At 37.5% G+C, this 25,562-nt stretch overlaps 3 protein-coding genes across 5 annotated transcripts; all 3 read right to left on the bottom strand.

Annotated features, from left to right (window-relative positions):
- Positions 1-4,442: 4,442 nt before the first annotated feature.
- On the bottom strand, positions 4,443-5,812 carry LOC110763816 (uncharacterized). Its single transcript, XM_021966688.2, has one exon. It carries the CDS (start codon positions 5,610-5,612, stop codon positions 4,878-4,880), a length of 735 nt encoding a protein of 244 aa, XP_021822380.2. The 5' UTR covers positions 5,613-5,812; the 3' UTR covers positions 4,443-4,877.
- Positions 5,813-8,114: 2,302 nt separating this feature from the next.
- CTF7 (protein) lies at positions 8,115-10,714 on the bottom strand. The gene is made up of 6 exons (XM_021966700.2): positions 10,367-10,714; positions 9,769-10,039; positions 9,583-9,678; positions 9,403-9,471; positions 8,640-8,977; positions 8,115-8,343 (listed from the first exon to the last, which is right to left on the bottom strand). Exons 1-6 carry the CDS (start codon positions 10,534-10,536, stop codon positions 8,190-8,192), a joined length of 1,098 nt encoding a protein of 365 aa, XP_021822392.2. The 5' UTR covers positions 10,537-10,714; the 3' UTR covers positions 8,115-8,189.
- Positions 10,715-12,681: 1,967 nt separating this feature from the next.
- Positions 12,682-25,324, bottom strand: LOC110763822 (ARM repeat superfamily protein). 3 transcript variants are annotated; one of them, XM_021966698.2, is made up of 20 exons: positions 25,040-25,324; positions 24,864-24,936; positions 24,344-24,466; positions 23,921-24,090; positions 23,201-23,350; positions 21,215-21,358; positions 20,313-20,373; positions 19,604-19,911; positions 18,567-18,698; positions 17,832-18,038; positions 17,498-17,584; positions 17,197-17,319; positions 16,852-16,969; positions 16,622-16,747; positions 15,735-15,884; positions 15,129-15,295; positions 14,838-14,978; positions 13,833-14,156; positions 13,574-13,702; positions 12,682-13,175 (listed from the first exon to the last, which is right to left on the bottom strand). In XM_021966698.2, the coding sequence occupies exons 1-19, from the start codon at positions 25,088-25,090 to the stop codon at positions 13,604-13,606; spliced, it is 2,754 nt and encodes a 917-aa protein (XP_021822390.2). In that variant the 5' UTR covers positions 25,091-25,324; the 3' UTR covers positions 12,682-13,175; positions 13,574-13,603. The 3 variants fall into 3 exon arrangements, with proteins under 3 accessions (XP_021822390.2, XP_021822389.2, XP_021822391.2); XM_021966697.2 differs by having other exon boundaries at positions 13,585-13,702; XM_021966699.2 differs by having other exon boundaries at positions 13,585-13,702; positions 15,750-15,884.
- Between the last annotated feature and the right edge of the window lie 238 nt (positions 25,325-25,562).

The raw sequence follows: 25,562 nt of genomic DNA, 5'->3' as shown, positions 1-25,562 counted from the left end.
ATACTCATGTATGTATTATAGTATACATATACACACATATATACACATATACATTATATATGTACAGTTATTCTCTTATCCGGATGTCCGCACGTTATTATCGTGCGGATCCTATTGTAAACAGGCAGGAAAACAGAAAGGGGTAGTACAAATTCACTGCGTCCGCACGATAATAACGTCCGGATGTCCGCATAAGAGAATTTCTGTATATATGTATTATATATATTGTAATATACATATATATATATATGTATTTTATAATATATATACATGTATATACATGTATGTGTACAATATAATATAATATATATATATATGTATTTTATAATATATATACATGTATGTGTACATATATATATATATATATATATATATATATATATATACATATGTTTATATTATTTATAATTTACATATATACATGTATATACACATACATGTCACATATATTATAAAATACATATGTACACATACATAATACATGTATTTATACATATATACATATACATAAATAGTTTTGAAAAAAAAAAAAAATCTAGTCCTAGTCCAAGCGTACACCAAACGCAGGATAAGTGTTATCCAACTTAGACCAAGCCAAACCAAGCCAAGCCAAGACAGTCTCGAAGCATAGTCCATGCCAAGACAGTCCTGTATACCAAACGAGCCCCAAGGGTCCAAGAGATTTGTAATCACTTACCATTGGATATAAATTCAACGGTTCACTAACTCTTGCACTCATTTTAAGAAACTTTTTTGAACCATTGGATTAATATCCAACGGTGGATGACCACAATCTCTTGGACTCCTGTTGTTTGTACAATATCTGGCCAAGCATTTCCAAGCTAATCCAAGCAAAGGGAAGGGAGTCCCACATCGACAAAACACAAGAGAAGGGGACTCTCTCTTCCCTATAAAAGAAGACCCCTCTCCTTCAAAGGAGGGAGAGAAAGAAAAAAGGAGTTGGGCAGGCTACTGGGGCCCCATGGGTTTACCCATGAGCCCATTTACAAGCCCACGAATCATCGGCCATCAGCCAGATCCTCAGCCTTCGGTCTTCGGCATCTGCCTTCAACCTTCGGTATTCTTCCTCTTCCCCTTGAGTCTAACCCTATGTACAATGTATACACACATTATCATAATGAAAACATACTTCTCTGTGGACGTAGCCCATCATTCGGGTGAACCACGTACATTTGTCTTCTGTATGCATGTCAATTTACTTACCGAATGCTCTTACATACTGAGGGTCCTCACCTTCAGCATCCACCTCATCTTTAAGTTGGCCTACTTACTACATGCCCAGTTTTAGCGCCAACAGATTGGCGCCGTCTGTGGGAAACGACACAAAACGCTATGTCGTTCTCCTTTTCGAGTGCTCTCGGCAGCCTACAACAAGTGCCCCTTCGGCACCCTTGCATCATTCGGCGTGTGCGATGTTTTCACATCCCCCCAATGATTCGGCATCGGTCATCATCCTTCCGCCTTCGGTCATCAGCTATCGGCTATCGACCTTCGGCTTCGGCCATCAGCCATGTCAAACGGCACCTTCCAGGAGACACTTCTCCAGCGCCTTTTCTCAAAGCCATGCCTTCGGCACCCTTGCATCATTCGGCGTGTGCGATGTCTTTACATCCCCCCAATGATTCGGCATCTGCCTTCGGCCTTCGACATCCTTGCATCATTCGGCGCGTGCGATGTCTTCACATCCCCCCAATGATTCGGCATCTGCCTTCGGCCTTCGGCACCCTTGCATCATTCGGCGCGTGCGATGTTTTCACATCCCCCTAATGATTCGGCATCGGCCATCGACCTTCGGCATCGGTCATCAGCCTTCGGCCTTCGGTCATCAGCTATCGGCCATCTGCCTTCGGCATCGGCTATCGACCTTCGGCTTCGGCCATCAGCCATGCCGAACGGCACCTTCCAGGAGACACTTCTCCAGCGCCTTTTCTCAAAGTCATGCCTTCGGCACCCTTGCATCATTCGGCGTGTGCGATGTTTTCACATCCCCCCAATGATTCGGCATCGGTCATCAGCCTTCGGCCTTCGGTCATCAGCTATCGGCCATCTGCCTTCGGCATCAGCTATCGACCTTCGACTTCGGCCATCAGCCATGCCGAACGACACCTTCCAGGAGACACTTCTCTAGTGCCTTTTCTCAAAGCCATGCGTTCGGCACCCTTGCATCATTCGGCGCGCGATGTCTTCACATCCCCCAATGATTCGGCATCTGCCTTCGGCACCCTTGCAACATTCGGCGTACGATGTCTTCACATCTCCCCAATGATTCGGCGTCTGCCTTCGGTATTCTCAGATGATTCTGCGCGCTCGATTGCTTCCGGCATCAGCTTCCAAGCTTCCGGCATCAGCTTCCAGGCTTCCGGCAGCTTCTGCCCCACCTTGCTGAACGGCACCCCCTAGGAGAATCTTCTCCTTTACGGCGCCAAGCCCACATGCTGAACGGCATCCCTGGAGACATTTTTCCTTTCCGGCAGCTTCCAAGCTTCCGGCATCAGCTTCCAAGCTTCCAAGCTTCCGGCATCAACTTCCAAGCTTCCGGCATCAACTTCTATGCTTCCGGCATCAGCTTCCAAGCTTCCGGCAGCTTCTGCCCCACCTTGCCGAACGGCACCCCCTAGGAGAATCTTCTCCTTTACGGCGCCAAGCCCACATGCCGAACGGCATCCCTGGAGACATTTTTCCTTTCCCGCAGCTTCCAAGCTTCCGACATCAGCTTCCAAACTTCCAGGCTTCCGGCATCAGCTTCCAAGCTTCCGGCATCAGCTTCTAGGCTTCCGGCAGCTTCTGCCTCACCTTGCCGAACGGCACCCCCTAGGAGAATCGTCTCCTTTACGGCGCCAAGCCCACATGCCGAACGGCATCCCTGGAGACATTTTTCCTTTCCGGCAGCTTCCAAGCTTCCGACATCAGCTTCCAAGCTTCCAAGCTTCCGGCATCAGCTTCCAAGCTTCTGGCAGCTTCTACACCACCTTGCCAAACGACACCCCACATGAGACACTCCACATTTATGCTGCATACAATTCAAAGGGAAGAATGAGCTGAAACATTACTTGGCCAGTGCATTGATGACTACAAGTCCCCAATCAAGAAGTACCTCCTTAATCGGGAACTTGGGGGACTCCTGTTTGTACAATATCTGGCCAAGCATTTCCAAGCTAATCCAAGCAAAGGGAAGGGAGTCCCATATCGACAAAACACAAGAGAAGGGGACTCTCTCTTCCCTATAAAAGAAGACCCCTCTCCTTCAAAGGAGGGAGAGAAAGAAAAGAGGAGTTGGGCAGGCTACTGGGGCCCCATGGGTTTACCCATGAGCCTATTTACAAGCCCACGGATCATCGGCCATCAGCCAGATCCTCAGCCTTCGGTCTTCGGCATCTGCCTTCAACCTTCGGTATTCTTCCTCTTCCCCTTGAGTCTAACCCTATGTACAATGTATACACACATTATCATAATGAAAACATACTTCTCCGTGGACGTAGCCCATCATTCGGGTGAACCACGTACATTTGTCTTCTGTATGCATGTCAATTTACTTACCGAATGCTCTTACATACTGAGGGTCCTCACCTTCAGCATCCACCTCATCTTTAAGTTGGCCTACTTACTACATGCCCAGTTTTAGCGCCAACACCTGTGGTCCAAGAGATCGGGACTGATATTTTCATATTTAAATTTCCAAAATTCGTAATAAATAAGTTAAAAATCCAAAAATTACAAATTTGTAGAAACTCCTTTTGACATTTTCTTCATGATAATCCAAAATTATCATTTTGATTAATAAAAGTAATTACCCAAACTCAATTTTGTAGAAACTCCAATAACAATAACCTAAAGATGATTAAACTTCCTGTTGAAACTCTGGTTTCAATTGGTACTTTAAAATTTCCATAACTCAAACTTTTATTTTGGCACTTCATTATCGAAGATAAGATCGTAAAGAATTTGTAGCAATTTTTGATGTATTTTTCTTATTGGACAACACCACAGAATTTAGGCAACTTTATATGGCAAGAAATGTGTAAGAAATGTAATAAAAGGCAACAGATATCCGCCAAACTTCTCATCTCAGATTGTTACCATAATGCGAAATCAAGGCACTTATTATGATCAAACAACTACACTCGCATACTGGGGGATTTGTAGGAAATTCTGCAATCACTCAGCTTGTATGACCTCATCTATATCTTAATCTATATATATAATTTTTTTAATTATATAAAGCATCTTAAATTATAATAATAGGGATAAAAGCTAAGTTTTCAACCTGGAAACAGAGGAACAAAGAAAGAAAGAAATCCTGTTAGGTACTGTGGAGCCCCATCCTTCAATATCGATGAATTAATTCTGGATGGAAATTGGAAACTAACCCATGGAAAATACAAAATGAGACAAAACCAAAACCACACCCAAAATTCCATCTCTTCCCCAAAACATGAAAAAGGAAATTTATTTTTCCCCACTCAAGCAACTACACATTAGTTTCAATTCCAGCTTGGAAACACTCAAAGATCAACCCTTTTAAGAAATCTTCAAAAACCCTACAAACATTCCCACTACCCTTAATTTAATTCTCACACTGCATATGTTCCCCAATTCAATTGCAGGCTTCAGACAAAAAGGACCCGTATGCCCTAAAAATTCACCTCCAAACTTTGACAATGGCAGCTCCTAGCTAAACGACATCGTTTTCTCTTATATACCCATAAATTATGTCATAGTAAGGTATACCTTCCTTATCGTATACCAAACCGCATACTATCAATCACTATCACCATCTTCTCTCTCTGTTCACAATATCAACAAGTCCAGCAAATCAAAAAAGGAAAAACCCCATAAAGCCCCGATTTTCATGAGCTTTACCCTTTGGCGGGTCGGGAAATCGGACCCGCCGGAGACCTGAACCCGAAAGTCACAGCGTCGTAAGCGCACCAGTGGAATCCGACTTCTCTCCCCATCGCTTTTGCTCTTGAACACTCCTCGCACACCACCGCTACGCCACCTCCTCGGCCCAGCCCAAGCCCAAGCCCATCCGATCTTCCCAGGCCCATGTTCATCAAATATCTCTCCTTCTCCATCTGCAACTCCCTGATCCGATTCTCGTACTCCACCCGACCCGCAAACGGAAAACCCAAACCGGTGACGTGTTCGATCTCCATACCCCGCCTCAGTAGCATAACGTTCTCAAGACTGAGGCTCTTGTTGACCGGATTGTGAGCTCCGAACGACGCCGTGTTGTCGTACTCGTTTTCTTGAAAATCTTGGTGGTGGTGGTGTTGAATCTGGCTATTCTTGGAACGCCGCTTCTCGCGTCTCGACCGCTTTAGCTCCACGAGAAAGAAGCAGTTCTTCTCGCGAGAAATCGCGCCGAAGTTGACCTTGCCGGTGATGGGGATTCGCCGGCGGGTGTCCGGCGAGGAGAGGAAGACCGTGAACTGGTGCGGCGAGATTCCGATCTTGTTGCTCAGGAGCGACAGGAACAGCTTGAACTCTAGGGCGTCGTTAACGACGACGTTTCCGATATCGGTCTCGGTCTCGCCGTCGGAGAAGACGATCGGAAACGAGACGCCTCTGTCTCTGGGGGCCTCCACCATCTTCCCAGCGGTTTCCGGCAAGATGACGTCAGATTCCGGAGCTTGGATTCGTCTAAGTTTGAAGCTCGAAATGAAAATCAGAAGAAATTTTGGTGTTTGTGGAAAGAAGAAATGAACAGGGGTAAGGGGTTTTATATAGAGGTGTGGGGTTTAGGACGGAAGTAGTAAATACGGTAAGGAGGTAGGGGTATTTAAGTAATAAAAGTTTTGATGTTTCGTGAGGAGCCAGGGCGATCGTATCTTCCAGAGCACACACATGCCTTTTATGTAATGACTGAAGGCTTGGGGCCCAAGCAATCGAAAACGGCGCGTTTCGGCTCCTGTTTCAGAAATTAACTTTTTTAGTACCTACATTTAATTTAACTCTGACAATTCCGTTTTTCGTTTTTTTGATGCACTGACAATTTTTATTATTATAATAAACTCTTATAATAATCAGGTCCTGATTTTTTCTTTTTTCTTTTTTCTTTTTCTGGGAAAAACAAATTTCTACAATGAAAATAGAAAAAATAAAATAAAATATATATTACCATTTATTTATTTTCTTGCTTCTCCCATTTCTTTCTACCCGTCACGTCACCTCTTTCTTCTTCTCATCTGTCTATCCTGCCAAACCAACGATGATGTACGTCATAGGTCCTAATGGCCAATATTGGTCAGTCTGGTCATGGTAGCAAATCTTTTTTTTTCTGACCAGATAAAAAAGACTATCTTTTTTAGTTTCAAGCAAATTTAAATAATTAAAAATATATGACATTGAATTAGGAGACTTAGCAGCACCCACGGAATTCATCATCACACTCAATTTCATTTATCAAATTTATCACAAATTTAAAATTTTACATAAGTTGTACTGCTTTACTCGTGATTTACTATTTCTTATTTTAAATCAATATTAAGAAGAGAGGTCTCAAATTCAAGTGTCCTTACTATGTTGATAAAAACAAGCTCCAATGTTACTTGAGCAAGAGCTCATAGACTTTGAAAGTTACCATTTTACGCTTTGTGCGTTGAGTTTGGTAAAAAGTCTAACTCCAATTATTTCACCAAAATAACATGAGAGTTGAAGCAAGGTGCACCATTGAGAGGTTCTTAATTCAAGTTCCTATTGGATGAGAAGAACTTACATGTAACATGGATGTTCCTATGGTGTTATCCCGAACCAATCATGCATGTCAATGTTGGAAAGTTCAAATACACGGCAATAGATAATTGGCTCGCGATAGCATCACAGTTGTATCCCCGATATAGGGTATAGGTAAGTTTTTCTCCTCTTGGATTGATTAAAGCAAAACTTAAGCAAGAGTGTATGTGTTGGTTCCTACCCTAATCCGCTCCTTCCATCCCTTTCCATACCCATTTGCAAAAACCAATTCATGCCATTTCTATACACTTCCATATCTTCACGTTCTTCTCCTGTCTGCTAGTTTAAATAGAAGAACGACAATCCTAATGTTGCCATTGAAATTTTGCCAACCAGTGACGTTCAAGTGAGGCCTAAACCGAATTGAACAACATTGGGCAGCATGGGTCAAACAACACTTGTCAGAAATTTGGCCCTAATCAATTTGTTGTTCTTTGTTTTCATCAATTACAACAGAGGAAAATTTTGAAACTCCCTAAAGAAAAATTAAAATATAAAAATGAAAACTATAAGTTATAACCACCCTTTTTTCCGGAAAAATATTATTTATTCTTTAATTAATCGAAAGAAATTTAAAATTGAAATTTCTAACAATAATAATAAGAAGAGAAATTTCACTAGACGAAGCGTTAGTTGGTGATAAAGCGGAGAGAGATAAGGCCTAGTGAGGGTCAATTGTTGTTGAAAAATTCTATATAGATAGCTTGTACAAGTAAAAGTTACATATCTTTTACCAAAGTTGGACTTTTTTTCAGTAACTTGAATGATATTCGTTAGGCTAACCGTTTTACATGTAAACATCATTTCACGTGTTGGTCACGTGATAAATAATCTACGTTTTATTGCTTAACTGGACTTAATTGCCCTCCTGGTTTGGAAAAACGTAGGCACTTGCCATAAATGTCAATGAGGTTGTTCAAACATCTCTTTTGGTAATTGGACGTCATCCATGGAGGAGGCTGCTCCTCCCAATGGGTGCAGGAGAAATGCGGTGGAATTTTTTTCTCATTTTTTAAACCCCTTTGGAATTTTGTAAAGGTCTAAATTAATAAAGCTTTTTGGGCCTCTCTTTCTCTCTGTATTTGATTATAAATATGCTCAAGGTTTGCAGCCTCCAGGCATTATGGGGTCCCTAAAACATTTTACAAATGCCTCAGGAAATATCAATGTGCAGCCTTCTCTGGGTGTTAATTAATCATTAAATATACACTATTAAAAGTAATTTGGTTATATTATTATGAATTATTCATTCTGTTGTTGAACTGTTCAAGGAGGGAGAAATCATTGTCTTTTTACCTAACTTGACCGAGCATTTACCCCCTGCATTCTAGGTCCTAGGTTCGATTCCGTCAAAAAAATATGAAAACTTGGAAATAAGTTTAATTTCGTACTTTTATAATTGAACGAGCATGTAAATTGTAATGAAGATTCATTTAAATAGAATCTGGACCTTTAAGATTGTTGGTTTTGTACACCAAAAAATATCCACCACCAATATAATTGGATGCCAAAGCCTTTCCAGCTGATGTTGGTTGAGAGAATGCCAATTGAGAGTGTTCAAGGACAAATCCCATGCAGAAACTTTTCCTGTGAGAGAGAAAGTGTAAGAAAACAGCAAAATGTTAATCAAACAAATTCCAAGAAAAGCAAGCAATTCAATGTCAATTGTCCAGCAAAAGGAACTTACATTTCTGTTTAAGAAACTTGGACAAGTTATTGTGCTAAAATCTACTTAAAGTTAGCTGACATGATATGGCTTGCAGCTTGGGATCCAAACCACAACATTACCATATCATACATTTGGTTTCCATTTGATGAGAATATAAAGAAACTCCCCACCTAAAGAAAAGCCAGAGGAAATAATACCAAGGAGTTGAAGTTACCTCAGGGCATCCAGTAACTGGGTGGCTATGTGTTTTCTTCTGTTAGCTTGAGTGACCCAAATGGCTCTGATGCCGCAGACAGCAGGCACTGCTTCCTCTTCACAAAATATAGCACCGTTGAGATTCTCGTTCAAAGCTTCAGGAACAGAAGGGGCTTTTCTCATGACTTCCCTTTGAAATCTGATATCCCCAAATTGGAGAGTGGTTAGTTTTGGTTCATTTGTAGTAGTACCATCAGAACTTCCATTAACTGCACATGAGAGGACTTTGTGTGCTTCTTTTATTGGCTCTGCAACTAGACACCCAACAATCCTTTGGGACAAAATGAACAGATACACCTGCAAACATAAGGGTGAGATACCACACCGAAAATGGAGCTAATAGCTGAATCATACCATAGAGAGAGAGAGAGAGAGAAAAAGAGATACGAAAGCATTATTGTACTCCTAAATTGTCAGAAGACAGATGGATTTATTACAAAACAAAATTTGAAAAATAAATCCAAAGCATTCAACATTGTCCTGGTCCGGGAAAACATAATCATAAAGACTATAGCCATTTGTACTATTGTGGAATTACAAGGCGCCACTGTGTTCGTAAAAGTCCTATGGCCAAGTCTTGAATAGATGGAAGTGTGAAAAGAACCAACATAACGCAAAAACAAATAGTAGTTCAAGAATTTTCTAGACATTTGATGCAGCAACGATTCTGGTAGCGTTTTTCTGATTCATTAAGTAAAAGACTAAGAGTTATTGTCAGTCACCTTACACAACTTGTGCATAATCCATCCACTTCCAAGTTCACTCTCCATCATCTTCACAACTTCCCCAACCTGCCAGTACAAAACAGTAGCTTAGTTAAGCAAATCTTTGAGTTTCCTTGAAACAGTGCCCCCATTTACATAAAGTATCAGATTCAAGAAAACAGAATGTTGAGTTTGAACCTTGTTTCTCTGAGCAGGAGGGTCACAATCTAACACCAAAACAATCCGACCTCCTTCAGCCGAAGGCGTATGTACAACCCTTTCATTGCACCATCCCTGCAAAACATAGTCAGCAACTTTGACAAAATAAGCACCCAAATGGACGTAAGAAACTCATGGAGACACATAATCTAAAACCATTTGCACCTTGAATTGAATTCCACGGGTATAGTCCTTGTGAAATGCCTTGTGAGCCTTCTCATCCTCTTCTTCTCCAGCGGTATACTTGACCCCACAGGTGGAACATATGTGCAGATTAAAATCAGACTGACCAAACTCTAAATAAAACTGAGCATAACTTCTCTTCTTGTTCTTCACCACTGTTCTTCCCAATGTGGATGATTTTGGCTTCCCAGAATTATTATCTAAAATGGGTCTCTCCGCCAACTGGTTAACTGAAACTTTGTCACTTTCACCCCTTCATTACACAAAGAAAAGATTGGAAAGGGGAAAAAAAAAAAACGAAAAAGGGTCAGTAAATCATTACTGATATTCCTACAAAATCCTAGATTTTCTGCAAGAAAAACCCCAGAAATTAAATCCACGCTAAACCCAATTCCTAAATTTCTGAATTGAAGCTATTTGATTTTTACCTTTCGTCTTTGTAGATTCAATAACTCAGAAACGAAATATAAAAAAAGATAAACTGAAAAGCGAAAAATCCATTTTCGCCCTCTGCCTTTTCTCGCTATTTCTCAGCACCCAAACAACACCCAGCCCAAGTAAAATACAAAAAACAAAATACCTTTGAAGGTTTCGATCTCTTCGCTTGTAGGTGTTACAATATTGGTGCTGCGTCTTTTCCCAGATGGCCAATTCGTTGTCGTCTCCGTCGCTCAAAGTCGGAGGTGCGTCTGCTACTTTTATTGAAAAAGAAGGAGAGGGTTTGAAGAAGGCACTGATCTTCGATTGCATTGCATGAATTGCGTGGAATTTGATTTGGGGTTCGATCTGATTGCATTACGCCTCAATCATCATTTACTTTGATTTTGGCGCCCAGAAATTTGGTAGACTCCAGAATGAATTTAATTTTCCCGCCTAATTATTCTAGCCTTCTCGGGCCTGTCCGTTGACGATGAACCCTAGATATTTCTTCTGTAGACCCCTACAAAGGAGGCCCAATTCTTTAATTTGATCAGTTCATTTGATTTGGGCCTGTCCGTTGACGATGAACCCTATTTTAACGCACATGTTGCCGAAACTTATAATTTGGATTAGACATAATAAGAACTTCGGGTTCTAAGATATTTAAACTTCAGGTCATATGAGGAACTTCAGGTCCTTAAATATAAATTATTAACATGAAAACAAATAACTAAATATAAGAATAAAAATAAAATAAATTGTTGGAACTTCTGGAACCAAGTTGGAGAAAAATCAAAGAACTCCAAGTCTTGATTTACTTTCTGAGAATTGCAGAAATCCAAGTCCTTATATAGATATTATATGGATTGAGAACTAAGAGACTTCGGGTCTTTATTTAATTATATAATTTAGGGACTTCGGGTCCTTGCATAAAATAAAAATAACACTAAAGAAAAGAACTAACTAAAAATAAAATACAACAAAAATTAAAATATTACAATAAAATAAATTGTTGAAACTTCTGGTTCCAACGAAAAATGAATCCAAGAGCTTCAGGTCTTCATTTGCCTTTTAAGAATTGGGGGACTTCAAGTCCACAAATATTTATATTATAAGGATTGAAATCTTAGGATCTTCTGGCCCTTACATGATTGAATAAAAACTAAGGAACTTATAGTTCTCCATTAGTTATATAAAATTGAAATTCTTGAGTATATCTCTTTACATGATAAAGATTGGTGACATGAAATATTACATTGGTATTGATCTTTATTCTTAACAAAAATCTTGAATTTATGAAAAATAACAAAATACAGTTGAAATCTTGTAAGTAGATAGACAAGATAGATATCTATAATAAAAATGCTAATTTCTTTGTAAAATATTGAATTTCATATGCACTAGATATGTAAATAAAAATAAAATAATTCTTATCTGTTTGGAATCTTGCCTCTACATAAATAATTCTTATACAAAGAAAATTCCAAAATAAATTATAGACTCCGGCTAGATAAGAGCTTGCCTCTACATACTACAATTAATCACTAAGGGACGCCAACAATATCAGTTTGTTATCATCACGAATTAAGTTATATATCCTATGAGAGGCAGAGTTGAAAAATAAACTCAATCCATAATCTTAGCATTCAATGAATAAATCAAGGGGATTACTTCATTCGCAAGGCTTCAATACTGCATTATTTAAAGAGAAGCTAATCAAAATTCTTTTACTGAACAAATACAAACAAGAGACAAGATACACATGACATGTTGATCATTCAAGTGGAAAGAATAACTTGTAATATCAAACAACAATTGAAATACCTGCTTAATAGGCCGCAAATTCAATAACAAATCACTTAGTTCTAATTCAACCTCAAGATTTTCAGAATCCGAAGTATGGTACAGAAATAATAATTAAATAATAATTACTAATTAAAGTAATTAAAAAAAGCTAAGCTATTACTTAATTATAATAAATAAATAAATAGCCATTTTGTGCAGTATAGCCGCGCAACTATATTTTTGATATATTTGAATATATTTAAAGAGTACAGTCGTTCGGCTATACGCTTTAAATATTAATATGTTTTAACTGTACATCCGGTAAGCAATACTGTTAAAATATTCGAATATATTTAAAGCATACAGCCGCACGGCTATACTCTTTAAATAAGAGTAATTTATAATATATAATTTTCCATTTTAATTATGCGTTTCTCTTAAAATAATAATAATAATAATGAGTTGGAACATTCAAGTACATCATAGAGATATGAAACTAATTTGTATATACAAATCAAAGTTATATTACCTTAGCACCAAAAATATGTTAGATGACCTTAATTACTTTTAATTTAAAGTTGAGTTGAGCTGGACTCTGAATCCCAACTATTAGGACTTTATAATTTGTTATTTCTAAGAAATTTATTTTGTTATTTTATTAAGATAAAAAGTGAAACTATTACACTAAGATTAGGGATGGCAACGGGCCAGTTCGGCCCCGTTCAGTCTCAGATAAAATTATTTCTAAACAATTAGTCTGTTTCAAACTTTCTACAACAAAATCTGACTCCCAACATAACCCCAAAACCCCAAAAATATGCTAGGTGTTCGAGTCTCAGATAAAATTATTTCTAAACAGTTAGTCTGTTCCAAACTTTCTACAACAAAATCTGACTCCCAACATAACCCAAAACCCCAAAAATATGCTAGGTGTTCGACTCTTTTTCTTCTTTTCCTTTTGATCTGCTTAGCATGATAATCATGGCTTTGCTATCTAGCTCATGAGGAAGACAAGCCGGCCATCGGAGACGTGCATTCAGTTCATGTCTTCGAGTACCTAATCTCAACCAAGTCAAGGACCGTTGACCAACATTGATCCAGAAGCCATTCCCTAAACTACTGTCAGGATCTTGATCATCTCCTTCTCTTCCCAGTCCTTGCACTTCCACCACAATTAGATAGTGCTGCAATGTTGGGAATCAAAATGTAAAGAGATGTCGAAAAACATGATACAAATCATTTATCTAAAATGTCCACCTACAAAATAAAACATTTAGCTATAAACCTATAAAATTTGTTTTTTATTTTACCACTTGTCCACTGATGGACGATGATATCGTACCATTCTGACTTCGTACAGTCTTTGTTTCTCATAATTTAAAAATGAAAATTATATATATAAAGCACGCAGATAATTTATTTATGTATGTACCCAAGTACGTGCACCTCCAAGTATGAAAAGAACATTCCAGAAACAGGGGCTCCATATACTCTAAACAAGAATGAATTATGGGAGCCCTATCGATAAATGAATGAAACAAGCATGCGAAAACTAAAGATGGTTATGAAGTAGAAGACTCACAAGGCACCTACTTAGATTAGGAACGTCCCTCTAGACTGGCTGCATGCCACTATGCAATGTCCTTAGTCGACCAAGTGCACATTGCACCATGTGCCTTCCTTCAATGGTCATGCTGATTTCTTTCGAGGACTGCATAAATAAAGTAGGAAAATATGACGGATAATAATTAAAGATCTCACTACGATGCACACAGGTATTCCGCCAAAAAAAGAAACTAGATTCTCTGGATATACAAGCCTCAGGGTGCAAATGAAAGTACCTGTAAAACGATGATGCTTTCCAAGATACAGTCAATCTCTGCCTTGAATGAAGATATGATTTGCCAAATTTTGTCATCCTTGCGCATCAATTGAAGCAGGGAAACGACCGCATCTACCCTACTTGAAATTTCTGTTGTGTAGCGGGTTTGATCAGGAGTTAAACATGCCAAACTACTTTTAGTTATCCATGACCTCAATGTTTTCAATACAACATTCAGAAGTTCGTGACTTTTATCAAATAAGACAAAGCAAGGAGTAAGATAATAACAGCAAGCACTTGAACAAATGGAACCCGGGACCTTCTTATCCTCTTCAGCAGTGCACTGCATCAGAAGGCAGAAAACTGAGAGAGCGATAAAACTCAACAAGGCAAAGGACCTTAATTATTTGGAAAAGAAATACTATGCACAGAAGCATTATGCAACAATTTAAAAGTTCATGCAGAGGGGGCAGAAAATGTGAGACGACTGCAAACATATAGAAATCTGCATAGCAAGATATCTTAGTAATGTCAAATTGATAATTATACAGACATCTCGTCCTCATCTCCATCCTCTAGACCAGCCTTAGTATGCAATTAAAAACAATAAATAATTTTGTTGGCTTTTTATTACAGGAATAAGATCCATAGAGATCCCAATTCATTGATTCTTGTGTCACAACATGTAACTATGAGACAATGACAAGGGAACTAGCAACTTACAACACAAAGATAAGTTCAAAGGTTCTTATTTAATTTGATTCAAACTAAAAAAGATATGCTCTATTTACTATGACAAAATAACAATGTAACAATAAACCAAAACATCTTTGTTAGATGTCTTTCTCTTCCCCAAGGATAACGAGTGCATGCATGAATTACCGTAAGGGTTATAAAACTAGAAAGATAATAAATATCCTAAATGGTAGACGAATATTGGTACCATAATCTTGTTGCCTTGCATCTTCATTGCTACTGACATTTATAAACATGATATGGTAGCAAGAAAAGAAAAGAAACTTACATGCACAATGTCTATCAGATACCACGGAAGGATATTGCCTAGGCTTATAAAAGCTTGTTGAGAAATTATTGTGGCTTTAGAGTCCAGTGTAATAAGCATCCTAAGCATAGCACAAACATTGTCTAGAGGAGGAATTTGTGACTGCAACATAAACAAAACCATAATCAGGAAAAAAAAAACAATCAATTGTAAATTTCAAATAGAAAATACAGGAAAAGTATCCCAAATAATAAAAATTAAGAAGACATCCATGTAAAAAACATGAGAAATTAAGTTATTTAGTCAACTTGCCATTTGCTCAAGTATCACTTTCTCTAGCATCTGAAAAACAAGAGAATTATCACCCATCTCTGACAGGCATGACTGAACAATGCGAGTGAGTGACTTCAAAGCCTTCCGATTTAAGATAATCACATCACTCATATTCACATCACTCTCTATAACACGATAAACTTCTTCTGCAAGGATGAAGCCATTTTAGGTTTAGAAACCAAATAATTACAATAAAACTGCTGTATTCTTCAGGAATTAATACCAAGGCATCAGATATCTTGGCAGCAAAAAGAATAAATAGTTTAAAATTGTCCCGAGCAACATCTTTTTGAGTCCAAAATCTAAGAGCAAGCTAAGATGCTCTTAAGTAGAGCAAGATAATTTTTGTCCTCAATCAGCTTTTTAAAACATAAGTTAACAACAATATCTCACACTTCCGATTTAATTACCTTTACAATAAAGCATGCAAAAGGATAATCATTTGATATATATATTGGTAAATGGAAAAACAAACAAATCATTAATAGAAATTCAGAAAATTGAAACTTGACACAAGATGTGCATCAATACAAAGAGAATGCTTGGTAATTAATTATATACATAACATGAATAGGCCAGACTTACTTTTGTCAGATGTACCTGGGAAAACACTGAAACTGGAGAGCAAGGTGATAAGGAAACTAATGTGATCAGCAATCTGGATATGCCCAGATTTATAAGATGAATGCAGGACCTCTATGATTCGAAATAATACATGATGTTCCAGATGCGGACCTGCAATGAATTGGCAAGAAATAAAAATGTCAATTAAAAAAAAATCCAATATTGCAAGTAACTCTTCATACATAAAAAATGTTCATACATCTCCTGGAAAGCAGAAAAGATAACATTTATATTTACTTCATATTGTTAGCAAATAATATGAATCACCCTTTGATGTTTAATGGCACATCTCACCCTTTTTATATTTCGACCAAATCACAGAATAAAAATACAATTTCGACCACAAAATAAATAAATAAAAAGACAGTTACATAGAGACTTGAATGACGAGCATCTATCCTCCAGTTGAATGAGACTCCTTTTGAGCGTTGTTTCTATCTACTATTATCTAGAAAATTGCCTTCATTCAGCCACAGTAATGTCCACCAAAATGGTTTTCTACATCAGTTTTTGAAAAATATACTCTTTCAACAAAGAAACTAAAGCAGATAGAGCGCTTTCCTGATTCTTGCAGCAAAGATAACTCTACCACCAAACACGACCACTGAGGAACATATTTGATACCTAAGTGACTTCAACTCAGAATACTTTTGGAATTACAAGGTTCCTTTATGAGTGTTATAATAAAAACAAGAGTAGTTTGCATATTAAGTTGACCAATTTAGTTGTGTAGCGCATGAAAATTATAAAAAAAATGTCTAAAGATGATATGAACTGCTTACAGCATACCAAACCCTAAGCTGTCAAATCGATCCAGAATCTAACCGAGGCAGACATGAGAAACTTACAAAGGCAACAATCAGCTATTGTCTTCAGCAAAAGGGAATCCAAATGAGAGAAATAAAACAGGCAGCAAAGAGAGAGTTCCTGAGAATCTCTGGGAAGCTTTACAAAGGGTATATACAATTTATCTCCTGCAAGAACAAAAGAGAGTACCATAAGAAGCCGAATCGTATGCTGATGGATGATTAATCCATAAAAAAGAACACAAGTGTCTCTATTGAATTGGGCTCTTTACCATAATTTTGATTGCTGAAAAACGGTTGCAGTGAGAATTGCATGTTGTCATATTCCCATGCAAAGGAAGAGTTCATTAATGAACGTTGTCCCAGGCGAAGTAGAAGGCGCAACACAACCTGAAAAAGCATCTAATTTTAAAGGGGGGAAAAAGCATATGTGATATAAAACAATGACGATGCAAAAAATAAAACGATAAATAATGAAATATTGCAGATCAGGTCATGACACAGAGATACAAGATGCAAAAAAATTCAGGCGTTTTAATCTTTAGCACTGTCAACACCTAGTGTCTTGTTTCTGCTGTGTCGCTACTATTGTTTCACAATGTTAAGCAAATAATCACCTGGGAACAGGATGGGTTTTCGTCACCCATCAGGATCAGCAACATAGGAAGCTCTCTTATCCAGGCAATCTGAAAGTCTAATATCTCAGGAACACTAGGATCCAGGTACAGCACGTCTTGTCTCTATTTTTTGTAGAAAAATATATCAAAATTCAAATTGAAAGAGATATAGATAGATAGATAGATAGATAGATAGACAGTCTGAACTTTTATTTATTTTTTGGTAGTAAGAAATGCCAACTGGTATACTGAGAAAGAATCTTGGAGAAACTGCAAACAGAAGGTATACAATCAAGCTTACAGGAACTAGCATCTCCTCCATAATGGAAAGGCAAGCCAACTTCAAAGTGGACTTATGATTGCAGTCCTTGAATGCCTCAGTAAAAGCCTGCAATCAAAGACAATTAGATCACATTATTTTCATAATTCAAAAGAAGTTAATCAATTAACACTACATAATGGTTTATGTATAACTTCTTTTTTTGGGTCGAAGGTTTATGTGCAATTTAGGAACCTCTAATTCTTTGAAGAACAAAATCTAGAGTTACACAACCTTATAAAGAAAAAGGGCAGCTGACAGAATACGCTGATGATAAGCTCTTGGGATTCAAATTATTATTAAGCACGAGTCACACCTGAAGAAGGCGAGACTTCCAGTCATCTGGCACTTGGGAAACAAGTTTTGGAACAAAAGGAAGAAGTGAAATTAAATGCTTCTTCTGCTTCTCCTGCTTCTCCTGCTTCTCCCGCTTGTCCCGCTTGTCCCGCTTGTCCCGCTTCTCCCGCTTTTCCCGCTTCTCCTGCTTCTCCCAAGCTTTACCAATACGTGTGTCAGGGCAGACCTGTAAAATAACAAATTCCCAACTATTTAAAAGAAGCTTTACAAAGAGTATCTGGACGTTATAATAACCTGAAACATAGTACAGTACAATACCACTAACTTATTGTCTATACCTCCCAAAATACTACATACAGTAACTAAAATAGGATGCATTTGTGTTTTCTAAACTATCATGGCAAGATGAGCGTAAAAAATTTCCTAAAAAGATTAATACTGCAAATAACAATCTCTCAGTTGTATTGTTCTATCAAACACATTAATCATAACTTTTCCTTCTGTAAAATAGCGCTACAAAATGCATCAGCTCATTACATTAGAAAAAACAGAAAAACAAACCACAACTGCACTCCCTCTTTTTTGGTCAGAACTGTGTCCCTCTTTCCCATTTTTATTAAAAATAATCAAGCATAAAATGTTATCATGCCTAAATCAGTGCCTTCGAGAAAATACAGAGTGCATGATGCAGAATTTTGAAGAGCAAGCAATGTAACTTCATAATAAAATATTATGGTACAAGAATCAATCAGACCTTTCGAAGCAGAGAATTTTCCAGAAATTCTAAAACTTTTTCCAATAAAATAGCAGGAGGGCAGATCCATTTGCTTAAGTACAAAAATATTTCTGTCAACTCACTGTTCAAGCCAAAATATTCAACATCATCCTGCCAAACAGAATTTGGAAAGAGCCAATTCAAGTTACAAAAAGAGCAAGAACAGTTAATAGAGAACTTTTAATACTGACAAGGAAAGATCCCTCATGAAAAGGGGTATGAGCTACTACACAGAGAGAGAGAGAGAGAGAGAGAGAGAGAGAGAGAGAGAGAGAGAGAGAGAGAGAGAGATTATTAAGAATGAGCCTCACATAGACAGACACCCTGAATAGGATAATGGATGACCATATAGCACCTCCCCAGATCCTAAACTTTGCTTTTAGTTTTTTGAACCCAAGCACAAATCATAGAATTGGGTTCTTATTCACTCGAGTTTCAAGAAAGCTGCCAAGGTGTTGGCTTAATATAATACTTCCATAGCACAAGACAAGACTTCTTTCTGGAAACATTCTACAACCTTCTATGAAAAGGTCAACATGTTTTGATACTAATAAATTGTAATGGACTCAAGATACAGAACAGAAATGTAAAGGTCAAACACACATTATTCATGCCATTAGTACTATAGTCTATAACAAATTTATGATTTTCACAATGTATTAAACATCAATGCTAATGAAATATCCAGGGTCTGAAAATATGGATATATCGATGAAAATATGGATATATCAATGAAAATATTGAGAAAACATCAATATTGAGAGAAATTGGACGCACATGATGAAAACTTTGACTGATTGTACAAAAAGAAAATATCGGAAAAAAAAAAATTGCAGCCAAAAAGAGAAACATAAAAAATATCATTAATATTCAACAGTACATGCCCACGTTTGCTGAAAATTTAAAACAGGAAGGCTATTAAACAGATGTAAAATAAAGTGACACCAACCAGGAGTCTCTAAAGGAAGTCATTTGCAGTAACAATGATGAGTTTAAAAGTTATATTAAGGTCATACCTTTTCTGAAAGTTGATTTGTCACGGTAAGGGGAAACAAAACTAGTAACTTCTTCAATAGTGTCATAGAGATAGTCAACATAGTCACATCAAGCCCCTCTTGAGCAGGTCGTGATTCCAATTTACCCTCATCAGTCATATAGAAAAAGAACTTCACTGCAAGGTTGATACTGTGAAGTATGGACAACATACAATCAAATGATTGTTTATCAAGAAATGAACCCGTCTGAACTTCCGGAATAAAATCTTGGAAACAATTGACTAGAACTGGCACAAGGTCTTTTAGTTTTGGGATGATGTCAGAACATCCTACAAAAGAAAGCAAGAAGATGATATGCCAATAAGAAAAGAAGAAAATAAATAAATAAATAAAATGGAGGAGCTTGGATTGTGGATTGCTTTGTCCCACTAAACCATAACTTATTAGCAGAATATAAGGAATAAGCTATTTTATAATATTATTATCAGAGAAAACTTTCATTTCTCCCACTCTAAGAATACATCCAAATGCAAGGCATTTGAAACTAAGAAGTACAAACTAATAAAATTATATAACTGAAGAAGTACTATCATGTAAAAGTTCAGGCACTTCAACTATCAAAGTCATATTGATCTATGCAGTGACATGAACCATGACTAGACAAATGGTGCCATCAGTAGAACATAACCGATAACAGCATATACACACAAGGCACCAGTGTTTCACATACCAGCAGATTTTGCAGGCAAATCGGGCTCAAAAGCATGCAGTATCCTTTGTCCAGCATCATTCTATTAAGAACAAGAAAAGATATCAGAGACAGAGTGCCATTAGCATAACAAAGGCAAAAGACTGGTAAGCACAATTCAAAACAGTTTCTCCCTGGCTACTGTGAACAACTGATCTTTCATGATGTAATTGGAGATACTAGGGCCTGAACTATTCCAAGATTATTTTTTCCTTTCCTTTCGGTCTCTGGCCACCACTTTTACCCAATTAAAAGAAGAAGAAAAAAAAACTTTCTCCCATTCAAAATGGTTCATCCAGCTTCAGAAGTCAGATAATGCTTTTTTTTTTTTTTTGACAAGCAGATCATGCATAGCATTAGTGAGTATAAAAAGAATATTTATTCAAAACTTTCACATGTCTAAAGTAACTAAGTAAAGGAAAGTTTTTACTACACTAACCGCCCCCCAAGTGCAAATCGAATCCATTGCAAACTAATACATAAATTAAGATTCACTCAATTCATGTGCCTGTTCCTGGTGCCATGTATCCACCCCCTGCAACGTGACAGTCTTTATACGTCTTAAGCTAGCAACATGATTGGTGAATTATTCGTTGCAAACATCATGCTTCCCCACAACTCCAGAAAAAATATCACAAGTTCAATAACAGGACCAAAGTAAAACCAGCCAAATCATCTACATATATAGATTTATTGTGTGACCAATAAAACAATGATGATAATAACAAAATTTAGCAGCAGAAGTTCCACCAGTAACATGCAATGAAGGAATGCAGATAAAGAAATCCAAGGAAACACGCAGTTTCACGCCACACAATACAAACAATAAAAGAATACATGCAAACCAGTTAGTAGTCTTCCAAGTTTAAAAAACTAAAAAGTACCTTTTCTAATGAGCTGACTTCTCTCTTGTTACATGGCAACAGCGACAAGCATTGCTCCAACCCAGCAAGAGCAGTCTTGAGCTTCTTCTTGTCCTCTAAATAAAACTGGTTCCGCCGCAGAATATCCTCAAAGTTTTGAAGAATCTGTCAACAAAGCAATCATTGAAACAGCCTTAAAAGTTATCCCTAAATACAAAAGAGAACAATAACACGGAAAGAGTCTCTTTTGAGTTCATCTAAACTTTAGACTGATTAGCATCCAAAACAAAATATTTAAATCACCGAGTGACAGGAAACACACATGCACAAAGGACTAAGCCATAATTGATTGATGAGAAATAAAGCAATGACCAACGAAACAAACTAGATCACACATGCAAACCCTGGATAAAAATTCAATTAAGAATATCTTCTTATAGGGAAAAGAGGTTAAGTAACCTAAAGCTCAACATCTATATGAAAAACCCAGTAACTTGCCTAATATTGAGCAAAATGTAAGCAAAGAACATACCAAGAATTACAGAAAGACAAGTTATCCATCAGTCTTGGAGAAAAAGAATGTCATTGAATAAGGCAACAATCAGTAATACATGACCACAGAGAAGTACCAAAACTCTAAGTCATTAATTTCCATTAAATATTAGTAAGGGGTTTTTAGGAGCAGTAGTCCCTGAATTATAACCCGATTTTCATTTCAGACCTTCAATTTCCAAAATGGTTGTCATGGTCCTTCAACTCCACTTTTGATGGCATTGTTGGTCCTGACGTTAGTTCTGTTATCTTTTTCGTTAAATGTAAGGGTACAATGGTCTTTTTAAGTTATTTTTAGTTCCCAGCACTCTAAAACCCATATTCCCATTCGCCAAAAACAAAAACAAAACCCTATCTTCCCTTTCACCCGGAAAAAAAAACCCCTTCATCCCATTGTCGCCAGAACCACTCCAACCCAACCCAACCTAAACCACAACCCACACAACTGCCAACCCCTCCTCACCGTCACCGTCACCACACCACCCCAATCCCAATTCTCCCCAGGATTTCTCTGCTGACCTCATTCCCCTCCCGCCCCACCCCTATTCCCACATTCTTAGCTCATCCCAACTTAGGACCTCACCCCCACAACCCACACAACCGCCAACCCCTCCTCACTGTCTCATTTTTATTTTGAAAACAGTTTGAGCAAAAATGGGGATGGTGGTGTTCTCCATGACCAACCACACAATTATTGGGGATCAACCTTTGGTTTTGGGTCAGGGAATTTGGGATTAGTTGAGGTTGAAAGATTCAATTCGAGGAAAGGGAGGGTGGGTATGGAGTGTTGGGTGCCTATGGAACACTCTGGTGGAGGATCCTCGTGGGTGGCTATGGCTGGTGCTCCAGTGGGGAGAACATTTTGGCAGAGGTTCAAGTCGCTGGTATCTTGCTGACTGGAAATACAGAGAGAAAGCCTGAGTTAAAAAACCAATTGAAACAAAAACAAAAATACATGTGTTACCTTGTTAGTGGGCCATGTCATCCTTCAAGAGGAGATACATCATGAGCCAAGTAATTTCCGTTCTTGACCCTCAATGGTACACCATGTGCCATGCACATGCTCAAAATTGACAGAAAAAGTTAACGGAATTGACGCCATGACCTTTATTGCTAACGAAAGTAGAGATGAAGGATCACGACAACCATTTTGGAAATTGAAGGACCAAAATGCAAATCGAGTTATAGTTTAAGGACTATTGCTCCTAAAAACTCTATTAGTAAGAGACAATGTGCAGTTTCAAAAGATGATGATGCAACATCCAAATTTTGTGACAGGTACAAGCAGATGCCCCAAACTCCACCCCACTAGAACAATAAAATAAAAGCATAGGAGAACAACAAATCATATAACAGTTCATAGTTAATGACCAAAACATAAATCAGAAATTCTTAGGTTGCATTCATCAGAAGAACACATCTAATAAAAAAAAATCCAATAACAACATTGGATACCTTTTCAGCATACAAGAAAAAGGAAGGTGGATGGTACTGGATGACAAGCGCCAAAAATTCGAAAGCCATCAACCGAACATCAATTGCTAAATGTGTCATTGCATTAAATATGTAGGGCATCATCAAGGAAACGAAAAGCTCTTGATTATCCTGGACAAGAAAATAAGGAAACAAATGTCACATTAAATTCATTGGCTATAAACATCAAGATAACACCAAAATAAGTCAAACAATGTTGTAACTGAGTTGAATCCATAAGTGCAGCAAGAGAAGCAGCACAGATTTGAAACTATCAAATTGTCCTACGGTATTGAAGATCTAATTGTTCTACAGTACTGAAGATGCATAACAATAAGAAAAGAAAAGAATAGGAAGTAAAAAGAATAAGCGTTATAAGGATAATTTATGTGAAGCTCTATAAACTGAAACATAATTAATTCCATTCACCCAGCTAGGAACGGCTTCGCAGATCCAGAATTCTGGCCTGGCTCTTTAAAATCTTAAAATAAGTGATGTTTTACATGGCAACAATTGAAATTCGTTATGGGGAAAAACATCTATCATGAAAGAATTATGCGGAAAAACAGTATAATCAACCACCCAAATGTTTCTTCAACTGAGATTAATCAAATATAATCGTCTTTCTTTTGCATTTATACATTTAATGCAGAACCAAGTTTTCACCTGCTGCATTCAGACAAAAAAGAAAAAAAAAATTACCTCCTTACAACCAGCGTTAATTGCTGACTTAAAAAGTTCATGTAGTGTTTTTTGAGCTACTCCATCATCATCGCCAATGCGTTCACGCAGCTTTTCAATAACAGCATACTTGTGCAGCCTCAACTCTTCTGGATACTTTTTGAATAAATCCTTAATACCCAACAATGCCTCTTCACAAAGAAATAAAGCTTAAGAACATTAGATACAGTAGAAAAAATAACTATTGGAAACAGCTTCCAAGACAACATAATTATTGAAAAGGAAGTGACTTCTACAATTAACACATTAAAAACCCCAATGAATGTGCAGAAATACATGATCAACAATTAATCTATTCAGGTTAAAAATAGATTAATGCTCATATTTTGGAAGGTACTACTAAATTTTGCATCAAACTGATATTATAAAATAACAACAAAATACCTTTACGAACTTTTGAGCTGTAATGGGATGTTTGCTGAAGAAGTTCTTTCAATGTTAAACCTCTCTTATTCACTGCTAATCCTGCCTTCTCCGATGCCACACTCTGCTCGGGAAGAATAATTGCTGCTCACAGTAACCATTACTTAATACTCATTAGAGATGCTAGTTCACAACAATATTTGACAACTCAAAATAGGAGCACACAGGCTACTCATTCATTTTGGTGGAAAAAAAAAAATTTAAAACTATTTCAAATAATCAAGAGAAAGAATTTTCACCTTAATTCCTCTCATCATCCCAAAAAAAACACCTTTTCAGTTTGGAATAAAAAATAATTCTAAAAGAATTCCACCATCAAAAATAAAAAAATTATGTTGAACAGGTGACAGAATTTTCCTTTTGATTAATTTATGAGTCTTGTCTAATTATCCAGGGAAAGAACAGAATCAATGAACAAACGACACAGCTGTACAAAGAAATAATAGGAACATATGAATGCAAAAACAGATTAATTCAGTACCTTTGGATTTAATTTCAGTATTTGTAGCATTCTTTGCTGGTGGCAATTTTTTACCAATCTTTCGCTTTATTTTCTGAGGAAAATATAAAAGAAAAATAAACAACAGATGCAAACAAAGGTTTCACATGTTGAATTTCCAAAACACAGCAGACTCATAATATCAAAAAGTTTATTACTTTGAAGTCGACACCGCGCTTTTGCTGCTTCTTTCCCTTAGGGCCTGCCATTTATAACTACAGCTTACACAAAGAAAAACAACAAAACAAGTTTATTTAGTTTCTGAATAAAAACCCATTACACTGACGGACCCAGGAATCGTATCTCGTAGGGTCATAGTGTAAAAGTTCAAATTTTTTTTTAAAGGCTTGGTGAGGGAGAGGGTTAACTTAAAGGTTTGTGGGAGGTGGAGATTGGGGAGTTAGGTTAGAGGTTTAGGAAATGGGGGTTTTGGAGTTCTGAGGGTCTGTTACAATCTGTTTTTTTTTTTTTTTCAAAGACCTGGACCAAAACGACGTCGTTTTGGCCAGGTCTTTTTAAAAAAAAATATTCATTGCAGCTAGTCCAAAACGACGGCGTTTTGGCCAGCGCGTTTTTAAAAAAATCGCTGGGCTGGTCCAAAACGACGCCGTTTTGGCCCCAGCGCGTTTTTTTAAAAAAAATTCGCTCGCTGGTCTAAAACGACGCCGTTTTGGCCAGCCT

Source organism: Prunus avium, chromosome 7 (assembly GCF_965620075.1).
Source record: "Prunus avium chromosome 7, drPruAviu1.hap1.1, whole genome shotgun sequence".
NCBI lineage: Eukaryota > Viridiplantae > Streptophyta > Magnoliopsida > Rosales > Rosaceae > Prunus > Prunus avium.
This window is presented reverse-complemented; position numbering and strand designations above follow the sequence as displayed.

Bases quoted from the DNA above. Each gene is read 5' to 3' on its own strand.
- LOC110763816 (XM_021966688.2), bottom strand. From the start codon at position 5,612: ATGGTGGAGGCCCCCAGAGACAGAGGCGTCTCGTTTCCGATCGTCTTC.
- CTF7 (XM_021966700.2), bottom strand. From the start codon at position 10,536: ATGCAATCGAAGATCAGTGCCTTCTTCAAACCCTCTCCTTCTTTTTCA. The intron at 8,978-9,402 runs GTGACTGACAAT...TTATGTTTGCAG, and splicing joins TTATGCACAAGTTGTGTAAG to GTGTATCTGTTCATTTTGTC. The intron at 8,344-8,639 runs GTAACTTCAACT...TCTCTCTCACAG, and splicing joins CAGTTACTGGATGCCCTGAG to GAAAAGTTTCTGCATGGGAT.
- LOC110763822 (XM_021966698.2), bottom strand. From the start codon at position 25,090: ATGGCAGGCCCTAAGGGAAAGAAGCAGCAAAAGCGCGGTGTCGACTTC. The intron at 18,699-19,603 runs GTATGACCTTAA...TCTGTTTGGCAG, and splicing joins CAAATCAACTTTCAGAAAAG to GATGATGTTGAATATTTTGG. The intron at 15,885-16,621 runs GTAAGTTTCTCA...AATTCATTGCAG, and splicing joins AATAGCTGATTGTTGCCTTT to GTCCGCATCTGGAACATCAT.